This window comes from Pararge aegeria, chromosome 17 (assembly GCF_905163445.1).
Source record: "Pararge aegeria chromosome 17, ilParAegt1.1, whole genome shotgun sequence".
Classification (NCBI taxonomy): Eukaryota; Metazoa; Arthropoda; class Insecta; order Lepidoptera; family Nymphalidae; genus Pararge; species Pararge aegeria.
The window spans coordinates 8,798,224-8,821,447 of NC_053196.1; the positions used below are offsets into that span (position 1 = coordinate 8,798,224).

Genomic DNA, 23,224 nt, shown 5'->3' on the forward strand with positions numbered 1-23,224 from the left:
CTGAACTGACTGCAGTGTTCAAATGAGCAAATATTTCATTTACTCGTATATCGGTTCAATATATTTTGCGCGATGCATGTACATATTAAATAATGACAAACTTAAATGTTATGGTAGAAAGACAGAGTTTTCCACTAGTAAGTTCTAGCGATATATACACCGTTTGCATCGAATGGATTCGTCATCCATCATTCGTCATATGTATGTACAACTGTGCAAAGGTGCTATTTTCGACAGTTGCCAAATACTGCATAATTTATTTTACGCAAAATTGTTACTAAAAATATTATATTTTATCTAGAAACTGATATTAGAAAAATATAAATCACATAACATTAATCTGTTTTGGGTAAGATTTAAGCTAAGATATTTTTACTTGAAAAGATTTTGAGATATGACTTGTCTTCCAGATATACTTAAAGGTACACTTGTAGCCCGGGGACCACAATGCACGACTACTTTTTTGAAAATACGTGAACACCAATTATTAGAATGCTAATTTGTGTTCACTTTTTGGGTTTCACCTGCGTAAACCATGGGTCGTGACTCTTAACGTTATGTTAGGACCACGTGAAACCTTATTCATCTTCGTAATCTCTCCCTATCGTAAGTTAATAGTTCTGCATTATTTCTTAAACTATGCGTCCAAATAAAATATTGTAAAACACAAGATTTTTCATAATAACATTCACAACAACAGAGTGTGTTTCGTAAGGATTAATATTTTATGCATAATAATAACGATCGGAAACCATATTTTCTCTTTGAATTGATTTCAAAATAAAAAGCGTTATTGTGGCTTGCATTTTTTTAGAATATATTATAAATGAGTTTGCGGGCTTATTTTTAGATCGACTAATAAACTATATTTTGTACCATTTTGTTAGCTTACGCAGATAAAGCAGTACGTTCTTCTGGTTTTACAAATACTATTCTTTCATTTAGAAACTTATGATTGCTTATATTAAAATCGGTTCAAGAGAGTCAGGGTTTATCTACCATTATTCAGTTATTATTAGAGATACACTTAATTGAAGAAGTTCTTTTTAAAGACAAGATTTTTTTTTTTTAAAACTAAGAAGTTGAAAATATCTGTAGAACGAAAGTCACACATGTCCGAAATAAACTGTTCCTAGGGTATGATTTAAATACAAAAACAAACTCAGTGGAAATCGTGGGCAAAAACTAGTCTAGAATATAGATGATATATTGTGCAGACTTTTTCCAATAGATATTAGGTGGGATATCAGAATTTGCAAACTAAAACTTCATTATGCAATTTTATTGATGTTATATATGAAACCAACAGTAGGCTGTCAGGGTTTTTTGCCGAGAACTGATGAACATAAAAGGAAACTGAATTTGGTATTTAAAACTTCAAAATCAAGTTTTTATTGCGTTTTCAATGTTGAATTCTCATATTATGTTACGCAATTTTCCTATCACTTTACATAATATGCCATTCCCGTTTGTGATAATATCTTGAAAAATATAATATCTGATAAGCGTATCTCAATGTGTTTAGACAATATCAAGATCATAATATTCTTTATTAGATATGAGATGTAAGTAGAAAACAGTTATTTCAGCGGTTATATATACTGTTCTAATATTAAAACATACAATAAATAGGTATCATGTAAACAACTTAATCTTTATTTTGCTTAAATGTCCTTATATATACTAACAAAATTATAGCCTAATTTTTTTTGTTATTTTCTACCCCAACACCACAGAAAAGGAGTAGGTAATATTTTGTAAGTGTATTGAAGTGTTAGCTTCGCATTATTTCTGTTTGTTGGTCATATAAACATATTATACCTTTATCATGAGTTATACTTGCGATATATTTGCTCCTTTTTATATACTACTGTAATGTCCATACCATATATTTTGGTTCTTAGTATATACAGTAGTTTGGCAGTTAAAAAGCGACTATTTTGTTTAATTTAAATAATTTCATAATAACGAGGGTAGATAACTTGTTTTAAGTGGTTAATTCACTCCATTTAGCAGTAGACAGAAATTATTTTTACTCTAATGTTCTAAACGTTTTCCCATAAAATGGGGAAAATGAGAAAAGATTGTTAGCTAGCAACATTTGCGCGGGGTGTTTTCATTGTTTTTGACACAAAGCACTTGCATGCAATGACTTGAAAATGTCTGAATGAGGGTTCCGTATGTCCTTAATTCTGTGCTTAAAATGATACGAAATATTGTTATGAGAACTATTTAGTTTTGCATGAGAATCATTTAATGTGCACTGCATTTATATTGTTCTTTTGTTCACAGGGTGAAAAGCGAATGCAAGGCCATAGCAAATGACGACGGTTTATTATATAACGACACCACATCTGTGGCTAGCAGACGGGACATACGTCAGGTAATAACTAATATTAATTGCTATTCCATTATCATTATCTTCATTATAAGCTTATTTAATGTTCCATGTTTCCTAACTTAGATCTATATATTTATTATTAAAGCAAAAACGAGAAACTAAAAGTAGATAGAGCCTAAACAAAAAACTCACCATACCTCAGATAATGACGAGAGAAACATTCTGCGCAATTTATTTAGGTAGGTACAATTTCGTACACCTACGTCCATTATTTTGCAACAGTGACCGCACTTGCACAATACATAAGTCAATTTTTCATGGTGATCTAAACTTTTACTGAGAAATAAGTTTGTCAATTTGAAACTTCATTCATCATCATCATTAGAAAAACATCTTTCAAATTTAATTCCTATCGTAATTAGCTACACGCGTATAAAATAACAAATACCTGCTTAACATTGCAGAAGATTAAATTCATCAACACTGTAAATGTGATAGCTACTGTGACAGCACGGCGATAAGATGAAATAATAATCGCAGCTGCGCTACGTGGTTCACGCTTTATATTAATTATTATTTTATACGATATTGGGTACTAAATCTAACCTAAACACGTAACCTAATGCTCATAATACATTAAACTAACCGAATAGTTAACTACTGACATCTTGAAGCGCACAAGTACCCAAATGATAAGGGCTGGCTCAAGTGAAACGCTGCTGGCACCAATTAATTAAACGTTGCGGTTGTCTCAAGTTGTACGTGTATACTACAAATACAAATTATTTATTGTGTAAACACAATCAATAATTTTCCATAAATGACCATCACAAGAACTTTAACCAAAGAAACGTTTAATAGAAAAGTAACTCAAAGGTTCCTGTAATAGCTAACGGTTTCAGTGGTGTGCATAAAAGATCAGGATGATAAATGTATTCAAGATCCGTTTTAAAGGAATCGCCAGCATGGATAAAGTTTAATTCAATTTTAATGGTTATAGTTAAATGTTTAATTTTATGTGAGGCATAAAATTGAGTCGTAATCAACGTTCATGGAAATCTAACGTATTGTGGTATTCATTACTAAGGTGTTTGGACTATAAACAGTGTTGTAAAAGATATTGATGTTGAACAACCTACTTTTACCAATCTTCTTACTTGTTTTGGATCCGTGGTTTTACCATTCCGTATCTTGACCAGTTCCACAAGGTAAATGGCAATATTCCATCCTCATGGAATTTTCCTACATAACTAACTTTTCAGGCACTGAGAAAGGATAGGTAGGTATAATAAAACAAACTTAATATCTTGTTCTCTTTATTTAACTGCATTATACTAGGATGTGTATTTCTTGGAAGTGTTGGAACCAGCTGCTTTCTGTGGTCCTCACGCTAAGGATTTATAAGAAGTTTTGAAAGAGGCGGTTCTTGCCACTCACAAATTATATTTTCCTCTTCTGTCACTAGATGGCGCTATTTCGACGCCGCGCCCTATAAATCATAGTTAACTTTCACGCGATCGAACAGATAAAAAATCTCACACTCAGCACTCGGATGCTAAAATGACTATGATCTATAATTGATAATAGGTGATACAACGTTTGCTGCTACTAAGTATAAACTAAAAGAGATAGGTACATATAGTTTCTCCCGTATTACGTATCTGATATCGTAACACTAAGAGAACCTTGATTGTAGTAATTAGACAATTTACCACAGTGATTGAGTTGCTATATAATTGACATAATACTGATAACACTTTATTAATACTACTGTTAAGCGTTCAAATTATGTTTCTCACTATTAAATATACTCTTATTAGGTACACTGTTGCTTTTTTAAAAAGTAAGAAGTAGAGAATTTGAAACAATCAAAGCTTGGTAAGGTACATAAGTAAGTTTTTTTTAAAGAATGTAATGTTCGTATTTCACTATTTGAACTGGTATGACACTATAAAATAATAAAAATTGAAAAAGACGCTAGGTCACGATCAGTCGCTAATCCTTGTAGGTACGAGTAATTCTACGAACCACAAACCGCTTCTTGCGTGTTCGCAAAAAAAGAACCTTCACGGATAATGAATTCAAATCATTAGAATATTTATGAACATATAAAAATGCAGAACAACCATAAATTCTCATCTTATCTTATCTACATTATCCTTATCGAGTGCTTTTCATTTGTGACATCTTTGCCAAAGAAGACATCCGCTTTATTGAAAACTGAGGTTTTCCTTATGTTTAACTTATTATTTGTGTGTTCATTTAGATATTCATATATTTTTTATCCCATAAAAAAGTGGCAATAGCGCCAGCATTTTTGGTACCAAGCACATAAGTGAACAGTTAAACGGCTTATATTTATTATTATTTTTATGTAATTATTATTCTTTAAATCTATTAAACTTATTAACTTTTTTGTATTTGTCCATTAAATAAATAAATTTAATAAATAATTTATAATTATATATTACTTAGGTACTAAAAAAACAGCAAATGTTAGAAATGAAGCAACTTATGATTAATAATATTATTATTTAGTAGTGAAATAAACAATTTGTTTTTAAATGGAAAGGTTTATTATCGAAACAAGACAAGCCTGTACGTACCTATGTACCCACCCTAGAGATTTTAATGATCTTAAAATTATATAAAGGTACTTACCGTAGTGTAACGGTGACCACCAGGAAGGTTACCACGCTACAGGTTCAATTGCAGACAACGTGATTTTTTAGAGTGGAATTCCAATTTTGCCTCTATTTTGTCTCGAAGGCAGTGGCGTGCATAGAGGGTATGGACATGGAGTTATTAAAACTTAATGGTAGGCATTTTATAATTTTAACAATAACACGTACTGGAGATTTTTTCTTTGTATATCGTCTGCTCACTTAGTGCATACCCTCAATTCACGCCACTGCTCGTAGGTCTTCTGCATCATCAAGTTCGACTATGATACGTGTTCGATTTATGGATCGCCCGAATTATAAGGTGTTGAGTTTTCAGATAGAAAAGTTTCAGTACCAATCCGGAGTAGGTGTTTTCCACCCCAGTTTCTCGGAGAGCACATAAGCGTGGCCCGGACATTATAATTAACATGCAATAATTATCGTTAAAGACCGTCAATGAGACATGCAGTGAGTGAATGCTCCCTCACCCCTATGAAAGAGGTCTATGCCCAATAGTGGGACATAGGCTGAGTATGATCAACTATAACCTTGAATATGAATAGCTACACCATTGCTATTAGTATTCAGTTAAGATTTCAATTTAATACGTCCAGCCGTTACTGAGCCTTGACACTATTACGACAAGGTGTTTATTTATTGTGCTTTTTTTTCTATGCTACGGTACGGAATCAATAATGATGTTTTTTTTTTCAGCCAGAGGGTGTGGTGACATTCAATTGGACAGCGCAAGAGCAAGCCTATGTTTTGTCGAGCTACTTCTGGGGTTACGCCGTCACGTGCCTCTTCAGTGGAACAGCAGCGGAATTATGGGGTCCAAGAAAGGTCGTTTTCTTCACTATGCTCCTGTCCGCCATATTGACGATACTGACACCTCAGGCCGCAAGGTTGCATTATGTTATGCTGGTGGTTGTACGTTTGGTCATCGGTCTTTCGGCAGTAAGTATCTTGATTTTGATTACTTTTCCTAGAAGCCTTATGGTGTTAAAAATTTTCATCCGGCTATGTTTGTCGCGGGCTTCTACTTAGAGTAGAGATTTTTTTTAAGTTTCATTGTCCCTTCTGGCCTTTTTCTACGCTAAGAATCAGCCTGGCTGTTCAGTTCGGAAATGTAGCCTGTAACCAGTCTCTGGAACGGGCATCCATGCGGGCATTACTTGTACGGTATTGATATGCTTAGATTTGGTTTTATTAATGATCGTAGCAAAATAACAGGGAATTCCATGGTTTCAGTCATGTATGACAATCAAAAAAATCATAATTCATTTATTACAAGTAAGCCTAGTTTATAAGCACTTTTGAAACGTTAAGTCAGTCTGTTTGTACTCTACCACCTGTTCGGAAGGCAGATTCTACCGAGAAGAGCCGGCAAGAAAGTCAGCAGAGTTCTCTTTTTCGAAATTATTTTACAGTTATCAATCTTAAGAATTTCCTATCTTGTGAGAGATGAGAGCGGAGCCGGCTTCCAAGCAGCCTTGTTGTATAGTAACCACGATTTATTAAATATGTTTTGACAGATTGTTTAAACTTAAGCAACGCTTAAGTTTGTAGGGACAAAATGACCTTGGAAATTAAATTAAAAAAGCACAATATACTCAATCCCACAAAAATATCGTAAACGATATGCTGATGTCACTAACTTATGCCCATTTCGAGTAAGGCGCTTGTTTATATCCACTTTTCGTTTAAAAAGAGCAGTCTCCAAATACTAAATTGTTATAAATATATTGTGAAGCTACCGTAAGTAGGATACCTATTTCTTTAAATTTTTCACGGAGGGATTTGCGTGATTTCAGTTTATATTATTGGCCGTACAGCTCTTTTCTGCGATAAATTTAGTTTTAATATCAGCAGCTTCGCCTCATAATAAGATCTCGTAATACATAGGACAGGTTGGCAATTATTTATTGCCTCTGAGACTGAATACATCCTAAGCCTTTTAAATTTTATCATATTTACTATGTTACTAAAACAAAACAATCATATTAAATATACTCCCGAGATGTGATGTTGTTTCACTTTATGACCTGCATTCATATGTGCTACATATAATATATTATATACTAGCTGTTGCCCGCGACTAAGTCTGCGTTTGTTTTTTGATGTGGAATTTAATAAATTTAATGCAATAAATTTTAAGTATTCAGTATCGCTAAGACTTAAATGAGGGGTTTGCGGATGTCCGCTAAGGCGTTCTTTCCTCTATCTCTAACCACAGTTTGGGGAAAATTAAACACATATTATAATCTCTATTATACAAAAATAATTATTTTAATCGGTTATAATTTTTCGGAGTTATGGTGTAAAATCGTCAAACACTCATCCCCTCTTCCAAAGGAACCGAGCTTAATGTCGGGATAAAAAGTATCCTATATTACTTCTAACACTTCCAAGAATATGTGTACAAAGTTACATGAGGATCGGCTTATTTTTGCTCAGGTTTTAAAGAAATAAACAGAATACCTACGCAATTTCAGCAAATGAGTTTAGAATAATTAGATGCCTGAAAAATAAAAAGTAACTAATCTATCAATGATGACGAAACTTCAACGACTGTTAAATGATTTTATCTAAACGAACTTTGATTAAACCTAAATGACTTTAGGAAGTTTATGCGTTCAGACTTGTCATATTCCTTAGTTTACAGATAACACTAAAATATATAGGTTTGTAGTGGTGTGAAGAATAGCACGACAATGAAAATAATTTTATTTTTAAAACGTGATAAAATGTTGAAGTGTATTGTATGTAGTAATGTTGTATAAGCCGTCACTGATAAGTGAATAAACGCAGGCAACGATTACAAAATAAGTATGACTAGTTACAATAGGGGCGTTATAATCGTACGTATTTATTAATGGGCCTGAAACATGAACTACCTGTTGAGTTATCTCTACCTCAGGAACGTCAGCACAAATCTGTAAATAAAATTAATAACTCTATATTAGTACTTCAAAATAATAATAAAATTATATTGTTATTTTAAAATAATTATTATAGCCAAATAAAACTTCCAAAAAGTCACAACAAAAACTTCGAAACAAAATGATAACTCGGAACCACAATAAAACTCGGAATCTAAAGAGGTCGAAAAAAAGGTCGTCGATCGAGATTACCATGTCAAACAAAAAATTTCACAAAACTAGAAACTCCATTATATAGCTCTAGACTCTACAGTGTACAATATCACCGATACCAAGTAGGTACGTAGCTGCTGTACGTGCGTGATTTTTTTTTTACAAATAATACCGCCAAATATTCCGGTGTGTAGCCATGCATAATATTATTGTTATTTGTAATTCATAGGTGTGACCTTAAAATTAGTAAATTTTTTTGTAATTACTCTCGGGCAACTACACTTAAAACCCAGCCCTTTAAAGGTTGTGTGAGGACATGAGTCAAACCCGTAAAGGGTTCCTGAGAGAAACTTAACTGGGGGCGAAAACTTTCAGAACTTATACTAGAGAATGCCGTACCTTATATAAAATTAACAAGCTTGCGATTTGCCCGCGTTTTATATCGGCTGGCTAGGCTATGAACCTATACGTTGCAAACGGAATTTTTTTATTATCTCTAGAACGATACCCATGGACTTTTCCAGAATGAAAAGAATCCTTTGTTTCATCTCTAGACAGCCAGTTATATTATGTGCAAAATTTAATCAAGAACATTACAATTACAAACAAACAAACAGACTCACTTTCGAGTTTAAAAGATAAATAATAGCAAAACTGTGAAATAATCTATACATAAAATAAAATTGGAGTGTCTGTTTGTAATATTGAAATAACCGTTTTTTCTTACATGTATATACGTTTATCTTTTAAGGTTGACTTAGTCGCGAGGGACCGCTAGTTACTTAATATAAATAAATAAAATAATTGAAATCTTAAACTTAATTTAAAGTAGTTGTGGAGCAGTTAGTTATAGTTGTTATTTGTTTAGATATATAAATAACTGAAGATCATCATCATCATTATCATATCAACCAATAGACGTCCACTGCTGGACATAGGTCTTCTGTCCCTACAGACACAGGGAGTTCCAAATTCCACGGTTTTGTGCCGCTTGGATCCAGCGGCTACCTGCGACGCGCTTGATGCGCGTTTACCGAACGCGTCTTTACTTTGGGACCCCAACGTCCATCCTTTCTCCGAACTATGTGCCCGGCCCATTGCCACTTTAGCTTCGCGACTATTTGAGCTATATCGGTAACTCTGGTTCTTCTACGGATCTCTAAATTTCTGATTTGATTAAGTAGAGATACTCCGAGCATAGCTCTCTCCATCGTCCGCGGAGTTACTGTGAGCCTTCTTATGAGGCCCATTGAAGATATTATGTTAAAAAGATGAATATTTTCCTCAGGGTTTTCTCTTCCCCGCACTGCATGCTCTGGTGGCTCGTTGGGCACCACCGACTGAAAAGGGCAAGTTTGTCAGCGCATTGCTGGGCGGTGCTATTGGAACTGTGGTTACGTGGTCTCTTACTGGTCCTCTTATTGAGACGTTTGGCTGGAGCGCCGCATTCTACGTACCAGGTAAAGTTTATATTTACTCGTTACTCTTACACGTATTTACTTCGGCATGCGATTATTTAGAACTATGTTAATTAAGATCAGCATATTTATGTCGCAGTCTGGGAGTAGCAATTTATTTCACTTAATGAAGGATCATTCATTATGTCTTAATGAATTGTTTGAGCACTTTGAAAGTAGCCGTCGGCTACTTCAAAGACTCGGTCCATAATACGCGTCGTGTCGCGTCTTGATTTCGAGGATATTGATGACTAATGTTGTTGACTTAGTATTTGGATTCCCCGTTGTTTTATCATTATTATAAGTCATGTCATAAATGAGGTTTTACAATATATAAATGCATCAGGCAAGAACCCAGCCCACAAGCACTTTATTTCATAGAACAAACCTAAAATATCTGCTATGGTTTGTTCGTTACATACTGTTATGATAAAAATATAGCAACCAACTTATTCTATATAGAAATTGTTTTGTAGCTAATAAATAAGAAATATTTTTTATTTAATACACTCAGTTAATTTCTTTTTAATCCAAGAATGCAGCTTACAAACCTAAATTCCATTCAAACACATTTCACTTCTAACTTGTAACGTTAACGCGCGTTGTTTTTAAGCACTGTTATTTCCTAAGATTCTTTGCTTAGGTATATCAATGTTATTTTACTGTAAATCTAGTCTATAGCTTTGTTGTAAATTACAGGAGTAATTGGCGTAGTATGGTGTGCGGCCTGGTGGCTGCTTGTATACGATTCACCAGTAACGCACCCAAGGATTTCAGATGAGGAAAAAGCATACATCCTAGAAGCTATCGGTGACAAGGTTCAACAGGGCTCGAAAGATACCAAGGTAATCGGCTTAATAAAATTGATTTGCTCACTTATTGATTTATAGTCTTTATTTATGCGGCACAATAATTTTAGGGTATCAAGAGTTAAAGCAGAAACTGAAATAGGTAGGGTGCAAAAAATTTAGGATAAACAAAAAATATTAAAGATAATGATGAGGATAAGTACTAATGAGCTTACATCAGGAACTATAGACAATAGATAATTAAAAAAATACATAGTCGTACGTAAATTGTTTAATTCTATTCAAATATTTTTTATAGTAAACTATTTCGATAGCGGTTAACTGTCGTATCCTTTTCATTACAATAGAATATATAACACGGCTTGAATAACATGGGAATATTTGTCGTAGTTCGTTCGTTCAATTTCCATTCCGCTGTTCGAATGAAACAAACTACTGTTAGTTACCGTGTTATGTATTTCAGTGAGTATTTTAAGTTAATTTAATAATAGCTGTTAGTCACAGTTTTAATAAATAATTAAAAAAATATACTACGACAATACACACATCGCCATCTAGCCCCAAAATAAGCGTAACTTGTGTGGGTATGACTGATGGATATTTTTATAACAGATAAACACCCAGACTGAAAAACATTCATGTACATCACACAAACATTTTCCAGTTGTGGAAATCGAACCTACAGCCTGCCTTGGACTCAGAAAGTAGATTCTGTTAAACAAGATAACTTAATACTCACTGTTTAGCCCTTACGCTCATAGACAGAAATAAATTCTCCTTTCGTATTTTAATTTCAATGGTTAACTATCTTCTAAATGATATGTACAAAGAACATTGTAAATGACAAGGTTTATTTAAATAAGATTGTCTTCACAGTGAAATGGATTTTTATTTGAAGAATTACGTTTTATATGTTATGACGATAATAATATGTTCTGATGATTGCAATTCAAGAATACGCTATTTTCGCCCCGATACTGGAGCATCCCCAGGAGATGTTGACTTTACAATGAATAATAAATAATAATAATTGGCTGCTTCCAGTGCCGAGCAGGCCAAGAGGCGTAAATATGAAAACCTGGATAGCAGCTTCATTTTTGTGCCTTTTGGAGTAGAGACTTTGGGACCGTGGGGTCCGGAGGCAAGAGCCCTTTTCAAAGAATTATCGAAAAGGGTTATCGAGTCTACCGGTGATCCTAGAGCGGGCAGTTGGCCAACGAATTAGTTTGGCCATCCAAAGGGGCAATGCTGCCAGCATCTTGGGAACTGTGCCTCGCTGCGGTGGTTTCGAGGACATTTTAGATTTTATTTAGTTTTTAAATAGTTTATTTTAGGTTATAGTTATGTATTAATAAAAATTATATTTTATTTAAAAAAAAAAAAAAAATGAATAATTCAATTAAAAAAAAAAATATTTCAGATCGTGCCTCCATTCAAAAGTATCCTAACTTCACTTCCATTCCTTGCCATGGTGATACTGCATTACGGCAGCAATTGGGGCTTGTACTTCGTAATGACAGCTGCACCCAAGTTCGTCTCAAGTGCGCTCGGGTACAACCTCACATCTACAGGAACTCTATCGTCTTTGCCGTATTTGGCTAGGATGATATTTTCACTTATCTTCGGCGCTATCGGCGACAGGTAAATATTTCGTTACTAAATTTTGTTTATCGGAATTAACTAATAAACTTTTTATACTGAGAAAGCAATACACTATTGCTTTCTCAGTATAAAAAGTAGGCTTCGTGGGAGATTGAGTGCATTAACAGTGGCGTGCCTAAAGGTATGCACACATGCACAGGATATGCAGATGATATAAAATTAAGAAAATCTCCTGTCCGAGTTATAAAAAACTTAAAGATAGTCATTTTACGAGTTATTAAAAGCCTTCCCTTAACTACTTATGACTCCATGAGATTTTCTACACTTTATATCATTTGCATACCCTGTGCATACCCTCTATGCACACCACTGAGTGCATATGTCTCTCGCAGCATTCTGCATCGAAAAAACTGAAATCCCTAATGACCCTAGCATCGTCAGGGGCGCGTCAGGGGTCACCCTGACGCGCCCGCTAGGTTCATTATTGCTATTTATAAACTCCGAAAAACTAGAGGTGCATAACGGAGATTGAACTCGGTCCCCTCGAAGTCCTAACCACTATCACTCGGACCACTACATAACCAGATATCTCCTCTAGATTGTTCGTTGCTTATTGCAAGATTGCTTCTGGAAATAAAAAAATAAGGGTATACCTAGTTTATAGGCGAATATGGATATGAAAACGAAATTAATAAATCATTGCAAATATCACGTCAGGGTCACCGCTTTTAAGTACTCGTGTGAACAAAAGTAAAGAGTTAAATAACGTAGACACGGACAATTTCCTGGTATATATATTCTGTTAAACCTAGCACTAAATACCACGCCATTATAATGATACATTCTATTAAGAATATATAACAGTAAATTGTCCCTGTCTACATTATTTATCTCTGCGTATGTCCACACGAGTATGTAAAAACAATCATTAAGAGTCGTAATTTTTTTTTTCTAGAATCGTCAAACAAAACGTCGTATCCACCACTTTCATGAGGAAGTTCTTCTGTTTGTTCTCCCATATCGTGCCTGGCCTGCTCCTCATCGGTCTCGGATACACCGGATGCGCACCGATACTCTCGGTTGCTCTCATCACATTCTCCATGGGATCTAATGGTGCTGCCACATTGACCAATTTAGTAAACCATCAAGACCTTGCGCCTAACTTCGCTGGCACTCTGTACGGAATTGCTAATGGAATTGGAAACACTGCTGGATTTGTAACTCCCATGGTGACAGCGTACTTCACAAAGAATGGGGTAAGATCAATCTGTATATTATAAAGTTTTAGTTGGTGCCCGCGACATCGTTCGCTTGGAAATTTTGATGTGTATACCTATGTTATTCTCTAATCCCTAAACTACCATTACCAGATAAATGTCGATATCTTTCTTGCTCTGTGAAAAACAAAAACAAACCTATCCCACCGGAACCATATATTTATCGGGTATAAAACGTAACCAATGTGAAAAACAAAAACAAACCTATCCCACCGGAACCATATATTTATCGGGTATAAAACGTAACCAATGTGCTATTCCGGACTATAATCTGCCTCTGTGCTAAATTTCATCCGGTACTATTCCACAACGTCATTGTACCGTGAAAGTAAGGTACTGACGGTACGACAATTGTTCATTTTTAAACTTGTTATGAGATATCATATTCAAAATAAAAATAAAATTAATAACATAGGAAAAAGGCGACATTATCAAAAATTTGCGACTAATAAATTTAAAAAAATATTTACACATAATTTTCCATGCTTTCTGGGGAGCTATCTTTATAATCAGGTAAACAAAAGACTCAATATTGATAAGTTAAACATACATAATTGTAAAACTCGACTATATAACTGGTTAAGTGGGCTAAACTACGATGAGACTGAAAGCATTATTCAGATACTGAAATGATTCACATATGCCTTTCTCTATGAAATTGGTAGATAGAGAATGCCGAATGTAGCTAAAGCTATCGCCCATGTAGACTATAAGTTTTTTATGTAATGTACGCATCAAATGTGCCATCTATGTGCCTAGAAATATTTGACTTTGACAACTTCAAAGCTGTTCTTCTTTGTTAGAGTTATAATATGAACATTGCATATAAATGCAATGTTTATATTATAACCATAATATAAATGTTAGAAAAAATTAGCATTTCGGTTATTATAACTTCAAACTATGTTAAAATTGAACCCAAGACCTCGTGATTTGCGATCGAAGCGATCAATGACCTGCTCGCAATATAGACAACTTTTTGCGACTAAACGCTCGTGATAGAGTGACGTACTTAGTTATTCTAGAATCAACAATCTAGGAACGTGCGTTAGATTAAAAATGGTTTATTTGAATTATTACGACGGCAAATAGGTCAATACCACGTAAGTAACACAATGTGCACATAATTATTATTATTCCGTTCCGCGAAGAAAATAAAACTTATGAATTTTTCATGTAACTGCTGTGTTCATTGGAAAAATACAATAATTAAAAAACAATTCACACGGAACGTCGCGCTTTAATATGTGGCAATGTTTATAGTTTTAAGTTAATAACGAGGAAAAAATATATAAAGCCTTATAAATATTCAGGAAGGACTATTTTTGTAATCGTGTATGTCTGAATACACGGTAAGTGCATCCTATCAAGCGAAAGACGTTAACTACTGGACAGAGGTTTTGTGTAGGGAGTCTACAATTCCACGGTTTGGTAGCTTTTTAGGCATAAATAATATAAATATAAATAAATATAAATATACTACGACAATACACACATCGCCATCTAGCCCCAAAGTAAGCGTAGCTTGTGTTATGGGCACTAAGATGACTGGTGAATATTTTTATGAATTATATATACATAAATACTTAGAAAATACATATAAACACCCAGACACTGAAAAACACTTAATGCTCATCACAGAAACATTTTCCAGTTGTGGGAATCGAACCCACGGCCTTGGACTCAGAAAGCAGGGTCGCTGCCAACTGCGCCAGTCGGCCGTCAAATATGCTTATTAAGTATGTCAATTTCTATTATGCAAGCTAGAACTGTGCCTACTATCATCAAGATCGGTTGAACGGTTAATCTGAAACACAGAATTAAGAAATTTAGAACATACAGAAACAGAACCCTCATTCAGCCATTATTGTACGCATTGCAATGTGGCCAAAAACAGTGAAAATGCACCGCGCACGTATTTCTTTAAACACACGGAATGTAGCTAGCTCACAAACTTTTCCCTATTTTATGGTAAACGTTTAGAACATTAGAGGTCAAATAATGACTGTCTACTGCTAAATGTAGGGTTCTGATGCTTCAATATTAGTCGTGTACACGATTTCGGTAAGTTCTGTGATCTGAACGTAGGTAACCAACACACAACATACCTACACATTATAAAATATTTGTATGGATAGTATGAATACTTAAAATGTACGGTTTGTTCACAGAACGGTTTTGCTGAATGGCGGCCAGTCTTCTTGACCGGAGCGTCTCTATACATAGCTTCAGCAATGTATTTCATTCTTTTCGGAACTGGCGTTACGCAGTCATGGAACTATATCGCTCCGGTAGAAGAAGACGAAGAAGACAAAAGACCCAGAGAAAATTCCACGGAAACAACCATTAGCATTCCTATTAAGACTTAAATAACATTTCTTGCTATAAAAACATGACGCGTGTTTTTTGTACCGAGCAGATGAAAAAGTACCTAATGGCTTAATTATGGAAGTCCCGAAGTACCTACTTCCAAGAAACATATTAAGATTTATATGGTTCTAACTGTACAAAAAATATCTATAAGCATAGTTATAGGTAGTTATATTATTATTCTAAAGTATTTTACGAATTTAAATATGACTTCAATTCAGAAAAACATACTTAAACATACTAGAAAGGATGTTACTCGCAAAGAGGCTTATCTGTGATTAAAAAATATGCTCATTCCACTTTAAACCTTTACTGAGTACCTATTTATAATGTAATTATATTATTTATCCAGGAAATATTTGTATAATGAGCTGACAAGAATATTATTTACTCTTCGAATGGTGGTAATAAAATTTGGACGCTTGTTATTTACATGCGTTTTGTTTCAAAATGATTTTATACTTTATTAGTTAACGTTTGTATATCACAATCAGCGTTTATATCGTATCTAAGAACATATTTCACAGTATTTCTTATATTGGATGCAAGAAAGCGTTGTTTATAATTGACTATGTTATGTGAATCCACGTCTGATTACAAAATAAAAAACGATATACAACTATTTTTATGAATTTATGTGACATTACTGGTTTTGTAGTAAGTAAATAGGTGCCTTTATCAAAAGGATATCCATAGAATTATATAATAATTAAAACACGACGTTTTGAAAGTAGGCTGACATGTTTGCCATATTAGAAAAACTTGCGAATCTAAGCTTTCAGGTACTTCATTATTTCCATCGTTATTTTGAACCTATTTTTTCGAATATGAGCTTCAATATTCAATATATTTTTCTATATGTCAATATTAAATTTAGTCCAGTACCAACAATAAGGTGCTGAATATCAAACTATCTAAACTTTTAATACTATTTTAATTGTAACACGGAGGCGGTTAAGGAACACAATTTGTGATGTAAATCTTAACAGTCTTTATGATAGGATGAAATTTACGTCATAAAATGCAAATAATGTGATGGTAAGATTTTAATAAGAAAATAAAATCAAAGGGATCAGGAAGAAGAAAATATTAAACCAGCCTGGCTGGCTGGCAAATAAAGGCCAACGGAAATAGATAAACTAAACAAACACATATACTCACTGTCCTTTACGTCTAACGTTCGTTTGGACTTTGCTTAGGTACTAAACAACTAGGGTAAACATAGTTTATAATTATCTTTACGTGTACTTAAAATAAGAATTTATTATTATGACTGTGATGGATTTATATATGAGGATTTTTATGAGAAAATGTGGTATGCTTATTATTAGTTATAAATTAAATTATTCAGAATTCTATTGTATTTTTATTGCACACATTATAATTATTAATCTATTCGTTTATTATTAATTTACTCTTTCCCTTACAACACAAATCTGAGTAGGCGATCAGCCTAAAGTAATTTAAAATATAGGTAGCTGCTTTTAATATGAGAGAACAGAAAATTGGGACAGTTTCAAAAATGAGTAAAGGGAAATGTTTAAATTGTATAAATGGCCAATAGAGTTGTGAAAACTTATTTATTTTTTTTATTTGGAAAACTAGGCCTTGTGGTTCGCTCGCGATTAGCTAGATTACACCTAGTTATTCGCCCAGGACTAGGCTGCCTCGTAAGTCCAGAAGATAGCATGTTCTGATACGGTCCTAAGTTCGATTCCTGGGTGGGGCAAAGATTTGCCAGTTTGAAAGCCAGTAGAATTGTTAGCATTTTTCTGTTAAGAATTTTGAGAACTAGTCCGGAGCTTTTAAATTTGTTGTGTCCATTCCCGTACCTCGTAGAGCACGTTACTTGCTGTTGGATATAAATAAATAAATATAGAATGACTTGCGGTTGATGGATCTGGTACTGGTCTATATAACTTTGATAAAGATAATACAATATTTCATAGCCAATTCGTTTGTTTATTCAGTGGCACAAGGACTATTAAAACTTTATTAGCTTCTATCTCGGAAACGTGACACCGGAAAATGACTTATCTAATTACAACTAAGTATTTGTATTGTTGCCAGTTATTGATATTAATAAATTAAAATAGCGTACAGTATGCAAGCCAGGCCTTATTCCTAAACAATCTTATATCTATATATGTGTCTCCCGACTAATAGCACGAAAATATGAGTCTCGGCTATTATCACTTGTGTCAATTATTGTTTAGCCCTGATAACCTAGTGGATAAGACTTCAGCGTCCCTTTCGGGAGAGCCGAGTTCATTCCTCGTCAACTTTACAGAGTTATGTGCGTTTTCAATAAAAAATATAATCTTTTTTAACGGTGAAGGGAAACATCGTGTGAAATCCTGCATGCCTTAGAGTTCTCCAAAGGCGTGTGAAATCCGCACTTGGCCAGCATTGCGGAGTACGGTCTAAACCCATTCTGAGAGGAACCTGACCAGTCCCTTGTTGTGGTCCGGTACGTGGGTTGGAACAAAGAAATAACAGGGCTTTTCATTTATCGGCCTTTGGATAAGTTATTCACCAAAACTTAATTTAATTAAAAGAAGAAAAGAAAACCAGAAAATATCATTACAAATCATAATATGTATTTCAATAATTATTTTAGTACATTTAGGTACACTATCATACATAATATACAAATCTATTTGTTTTACAATATTATATTATAATTTATTTTAAAACTCGTAACACATACATGACACAATAGATGCTAACATTACGTATAATCCAATACAAACAACTATAATACCTATACGTATTGATTGAATTTAAAAGTAGCTGCTGTTAAAACTATAAAATACTCAACTACATAAAAGTAATATCTTTATTAGATTCCTATTAAAATCCATCTGTACATAATACAATTAAGTTCGCGAACTATTCTTACGTCTTTGGAATTACATCACCAAAACATCTCAGGTTATGGTCACATATATAGAAAATTTAAGGCGGGATTCACACGATAACGCTAAAATTAAATAGAAGTACTATAATAACATTCAGAGAATAGATCTAAATAGAATACACGAAAGAATTCTACGCGTGACATTATTTTATGAAGGAATATAATGAAAATGCTATTACATGCAAACTACTCGCGTGTTATACAGTACTACTATTGCACCCTTAAAGTATGTTAAAATTAATATTGTATTGTGCTTCTGCGTTCACACGTATGACTCCGATTCCGTGTCAGATTCCGAGCAATCAAGCGCTACGACGTTTTGTCCATTTTTCTCAGTTCCATTAGGAGGATCTCTGTACAGGGGCGGCACAGATTTCGAACGTGACGCCTTGTCATCTTTGTTCACATGTACAGGTTGAAACTTCTTAAGGACTCTCTGGTAAACCATTTTTCTAGGGGGCACGGGTGGAGGCATGTGTGGTGGTTTTTTGCTGTTGTTATTCTGTTCTTTCTCAGACGAATAATCAGGTTGAACGGCCGTTGGCGTCGCTTTGTAGATGTCTGATGGGAACATGTTGTTCTTCTCTTCGTGGAAAATATCTCTTCTTCTGTTGTAAACTGATGTATACAGTGGTTCAATGTACTGGGTGGTGTAGCAATTCTCAAAGGAATTTTCGCTTGCCGTTGATTCCGTTGAGCGGCTGTTAAAAGAGTTTTGTGGCTGATACAGCGTATCATTGCTGCTGGAGTCACTCTGTAAAATAATATTTGCTAACGATTTGGATTGGTTCAATTTATTATTATTATAAATACGACCTCTACATTTCTTTGCTTCCTCTGAATTGTTTATGTGGATATCGTCAATGTACGCATAGGCGCTTTGTGAATTTGCTGCATGTTTATCTTTGTCTTTATTACTAACCATCGAAAGCGTTATGCAGTTTTTCGTGCACATATGAGCGGGGTCGAACCTTCTTTTACGACAACAGTTGACAACGTTTATTTCGTAGCTGCCATTACGAGTTTTGTCCGTAACGTTGCTCTGTCCATCATCACTAACTTCTAAGCTCTTTGTCCTCGCTGCTTGACGAGTCCAGTCATTTCTTGTAAAAATGGTGGCTGCCGGTGTTGTTTTTCCATCTGATTTATTTTGCGAAGACTCCCCTTGGTTTCTGTTCATTTGGCCGTAAATTTTCTCGTTTTGGCACGTATTTATTTGATTGTTGTAATTTGCACTTTTTTTCTCCCATCCAGTGTAAACACGGGAGTAGTTTTTATTAGATAAAATGTCTGCATGTGATTGGTATTGATTTTGTCGCTGAATATTTTCTGTGAACATTGCAAGGTCATGAATGTTGCTGTAAACGATGTTCTCTTGACTTGATACTATATCACGTTTATTATCAATCGCTTCCTGTTTAGATTCTAATAAATTGTCAGAACTTTTTGCTCTACTGAAGTTTTTGATGGGTACATTCTTATCTGGTTCTTGAGTTTCTGCGTACATACTATACACTTTTGAAGTTCTAGCTGCTTTCGAGACATTGCTCCTGGGTGGTTTTTGTGGTTCTAAACCTGTTATATACTTCGCGGGACTCTGGCCATAAATATCAGCAGTAGATCGTTGTACTGCAGCTTTTGAAACGTAATTTCTATCATCGATACCATTCGCGATGCCAATATTAACGGAATTATGTACATATCTTTCTCCCATGTACGGCATTGTATACAATTCTTCGTTAACAGTACTATACATTTCAGCCTTATTAGAATAAATATTTTGTTGGCGTTGCGCAATTTGAGGAAGACCGTTAACGTTATGATGGTCAGTGTTGTAGCGTGAAAGTAACTTTTGCTCTTGCTGTAAGTTGCACGTTGGAGCAGAGAGACTGTGCAATATGTTTCTAGGAGCGGGGCTGTTTCCTCCGTTGCTGTTGGAATCGTCTTCAGAAAGTGTTAGCCCTGAATCCCTGCTAAGGGATAGTTTTTCTTTTCTCGGCGTCGATAGTTCCATCGAATCAAGTGATATTCCAACTGAATGAAGGCTGTCGCTTTCTTCTGCTCCAGAATCCAAAAGTGCATTAGATGACTCAGGGCTACCATTACCGAGAAGACCAGCAATTTGTGGCCCAAACAGAGCTTCAGCTTTGACTATAAGAAGTTCGACGACCATTGGCACTGCTTTAGGAGCTTTGTCACAGGGAACATTGGGCCAAAGCAGACTGGGCCCAACACAGACACCCAAATTCATAGGGCACATGAGATTAATGTTTGACTTCTTAGCGATGGCCTGCAAGAGGCACACGAAGTATGTCAACATGTTGTAATGAGATTTCGGTAGTTTTAATAATAGGGAACGTACGGCGGCTACTTTCTCAGCTTGAGGCAAACCTAGAACAAAATAAAGTGTTAATAACAATTTTTATGTATCTAAACACGCAAATCTGGTTTTTTTAATCAGCAAAAATACACGAAACTAAAAGTTAATACTTACTTAGAACCTGTAGCCAGGCGGGATATAACTCGGCAGAGAGCAGAGGCTGCGGTAATGCTCGAAAGAACTCTTTGACGAGTGCAGCCAGCAACAGAACTGGTGAGCGGTCCAGTTCTACGCAGCCTTCTGCCCACGGACCCAGGGTATCCAACTGTTAACAATTACAAGTCATATTAAAAATTGTTGTCAATAAAACAAAAGAAGTTAGGTGGATGACCAAAATTCCGTAGGTAAATGAGATTGACAGTTAACATTAAATATTTTCACTAACGACGATCAACGTATGACGATGCTCAAATAAGTAACGCCTAATCTAAGGAGATTCTTAGGCATACATCAACTGTTCACCAATGTTTATCACCTAAGTGTTGGTGAATATTTTTTTTCTATTGACATCGCCTCAATCATTAGGCATTCTATTAAGACAATCCCCAGGTTTATTGGAACCGGCTATACGGGATAAGATCACTAAGATGCATCATGCTGCTTTAATGCAGGTTGGCAGACTAAAGTAATGTACTCAACAAGTTAATGATTATTTTCAGATGTCTGTAATATTGACCGGCGCTGATGGCTTGACATGCTATCTGAAGCACGGTAGATTCAGTTTTCAACTTTGAATAATGTAGTTTAACTAACGCCATCTATTGTTTTGCGTTTACGCAACCAGGCCCTTCTATTAATTGATTCTCATTACTCTGTAGCATATAGAAGCTATGATAGCCTGGTTGATAAGACGTCAACCTCCCTTTCGGGATGACCGAATTCGATCTCCAGCGGGCACCTCTAACTTTTCGGAGCTATGTGCGGTTTAGGCAGTTGTGCCCTGAAGTGGGCTGTTAAAAAGTTGATAATGATGACTCTATAGGTATCAGGCATTAATGCCACCGATCATGTCTATAGGATAAAGTTGAATTGTAAACATACTCGTACTATACGTAAATAATTTGAATTTTTACCTTATCCCTAAGCAGTCTTAGAGCCTTAGCATTAGCACTCCTACGGAAAACGCCGTGAGTAAGTGGAGCCGTGGCTCTCAGGCGCCGTAGGGCTTGTAGGAGGGCGGGCGGAGGTGTTCCGTTACATAGTCGTGTTAATGCTACGCCGAAGAGTCGTCCACCTCGCCGGAGCAGTCGCAGACCTCGACCTGGAGTTGTGCTGTTACTGTAAAATACATCGGATGATTAATAATGTGGTATTATGATTGTGTGGTGCATGTTGTTGTGGTATATTAAAGAACTACCTGGCGCTGTTTTAATTTGGAGTTCTCGGGTCAGATTCCCAGCAGGGAAATTTGGGAATTTATAATTTTCTCTGGTCTGGTTTTGTGGTGGGAGGTTTAACCGTGTCTAGTTACCTCCCTACCGACAAAGATGTGCCGCTAAGTGATTTCGCATTCCGGTACAACGTTGCGTAGAAACCGGTTAGGTTAGGGTTAAATAAAGCTGCCATACCCCCTAACAAGTACTTTCTTAGACTGGATCATCATTTAGACTTACCACCAGGTGAGATTAGAGTCAAGGGTTAACATGTTGTGCAATAAAAAAACAAGTGGTAGCCAGGGCAAGTAACTCCGAGAACCGGATCACGGAGTCCTAAGGTGGTAAAGTGGCTGGGTAGAGAACATACGACATAAACGTGGACGTGGCAGTTTGTATCCACAAACGCCTGACCTTGGCGTGTGAAAATCTCTACAAAAGATCTATGTCGGACCTGTATATATGTATCGTATGAAATGTAATCTACTGGTTTTCATGATTAAATACGGTTTCGGGATAGCGGGATTACGGGGACCTGGTTTCGGTTTCCGGTTAATTTTCAATGCAATACAATTTCTCGAAACTGACGTTGTTTTGTTGTGGCACGTTAGGCATTGGTCCCGTTTAGTATCACTAACACATAATGTTATCTAATAATCATTAAAACTAGCAACCGAGTGAGAATTCTGATCCAGTAGTGAAATATTAAGGCCGCATTAAACAACAAATATATCTCTCGATTTCATAAATGTTGAAAACTCTCGATTTATTTTATATTTGATCAACCCATATTAATACAATAATTATTGCTTACCTCTTCAAACCTTGATTCTTCTTTCTTAGTTCGAAGACCAATCCACATGGGTTATTTTTTGCATTCACGTGTTCTAGATCGAAACCATCCTCGCTTGACAGAGTTTGTCTTATGCGTGACATC

General features: G+C 35.2%; 2 protein-coding genes across 2 annotated transcripts in view; one reads left to right on the forward strand and one right to left on the reverse strand.

Moving 5' to 3' along the window:
• The window catches only part of LOC120631073 (uncharacterized transporter slc-17.2-like), a 38,873-nt gene extending 21,901 nt beyond the window's left edge, over positions 1 to 16,972 (forward strand). Inside the window, exons 3-9 of the mRNA XM_039900490.1 lie at positions 2,293 to 2,383; positions 5,719 to 5,961; positions 9,388 to 9,559; positions 10,256 to 10,401; positions 11,786 to 12,006; positions 12,923 to 13,223; positions 15,416 to 16,972. Of these exons, the coding sequence (XP_039756424.1) occupies positions 2,293 to 2,383; positions 5,719 to 5,961; positions 9,388 to 9,559; positions 10,256 to 10,401; positions 11,786 to 12,006; positions 12,923 to 13,223; positions 15,416 to 15,613 (1,372 nt within the window). The 3' untranslated portion in view covers positions 15,614 to 16,972. The remainder of the gene's footprint in view (positions 1 to 2,292; positions 2,384 to 5,718; positions 5,962 to 9,387; positions 9,560 to 10,255; positions 10,402 to 11,785; positions 12,007 to 12,922; positions 13,224 to 15,415) is intronic.
• A 1,284-nt stretch (positions 16,973 to 18,256) lies between these two features.
• Positions 18,257 to 23,224, reverse strand: part of LOC120630810 — a 186,086-nt gene continuing 181,118 nt past the window's right edge. Inside the window, exons 8-11 of the mRNA XM_039900101.1 lie at positions 23,102 to 23,223; positions 21,988 to 22,192; positions 21,029 to 21,179; positions 18,257 to 20,925 (exon numbers count right to left, since the gene is read on the reverse strand). Of these exons, the coding sequence (XP_039756035.1) occupies positions 18,797 to 20,925; positions 21,029 to 21,179; positions 21,988 to 22,192; positions 23,102 to 23,223 (2,607 nt within the window). The 3' untranslated portion in view covers positions 18,257 to 18,796. The remainder of the gene's footprint in view (positions 20,926 to 21,028; positions 21,180 to 21,987; positions 22,193 to 23,101; position 23,224) is intronic.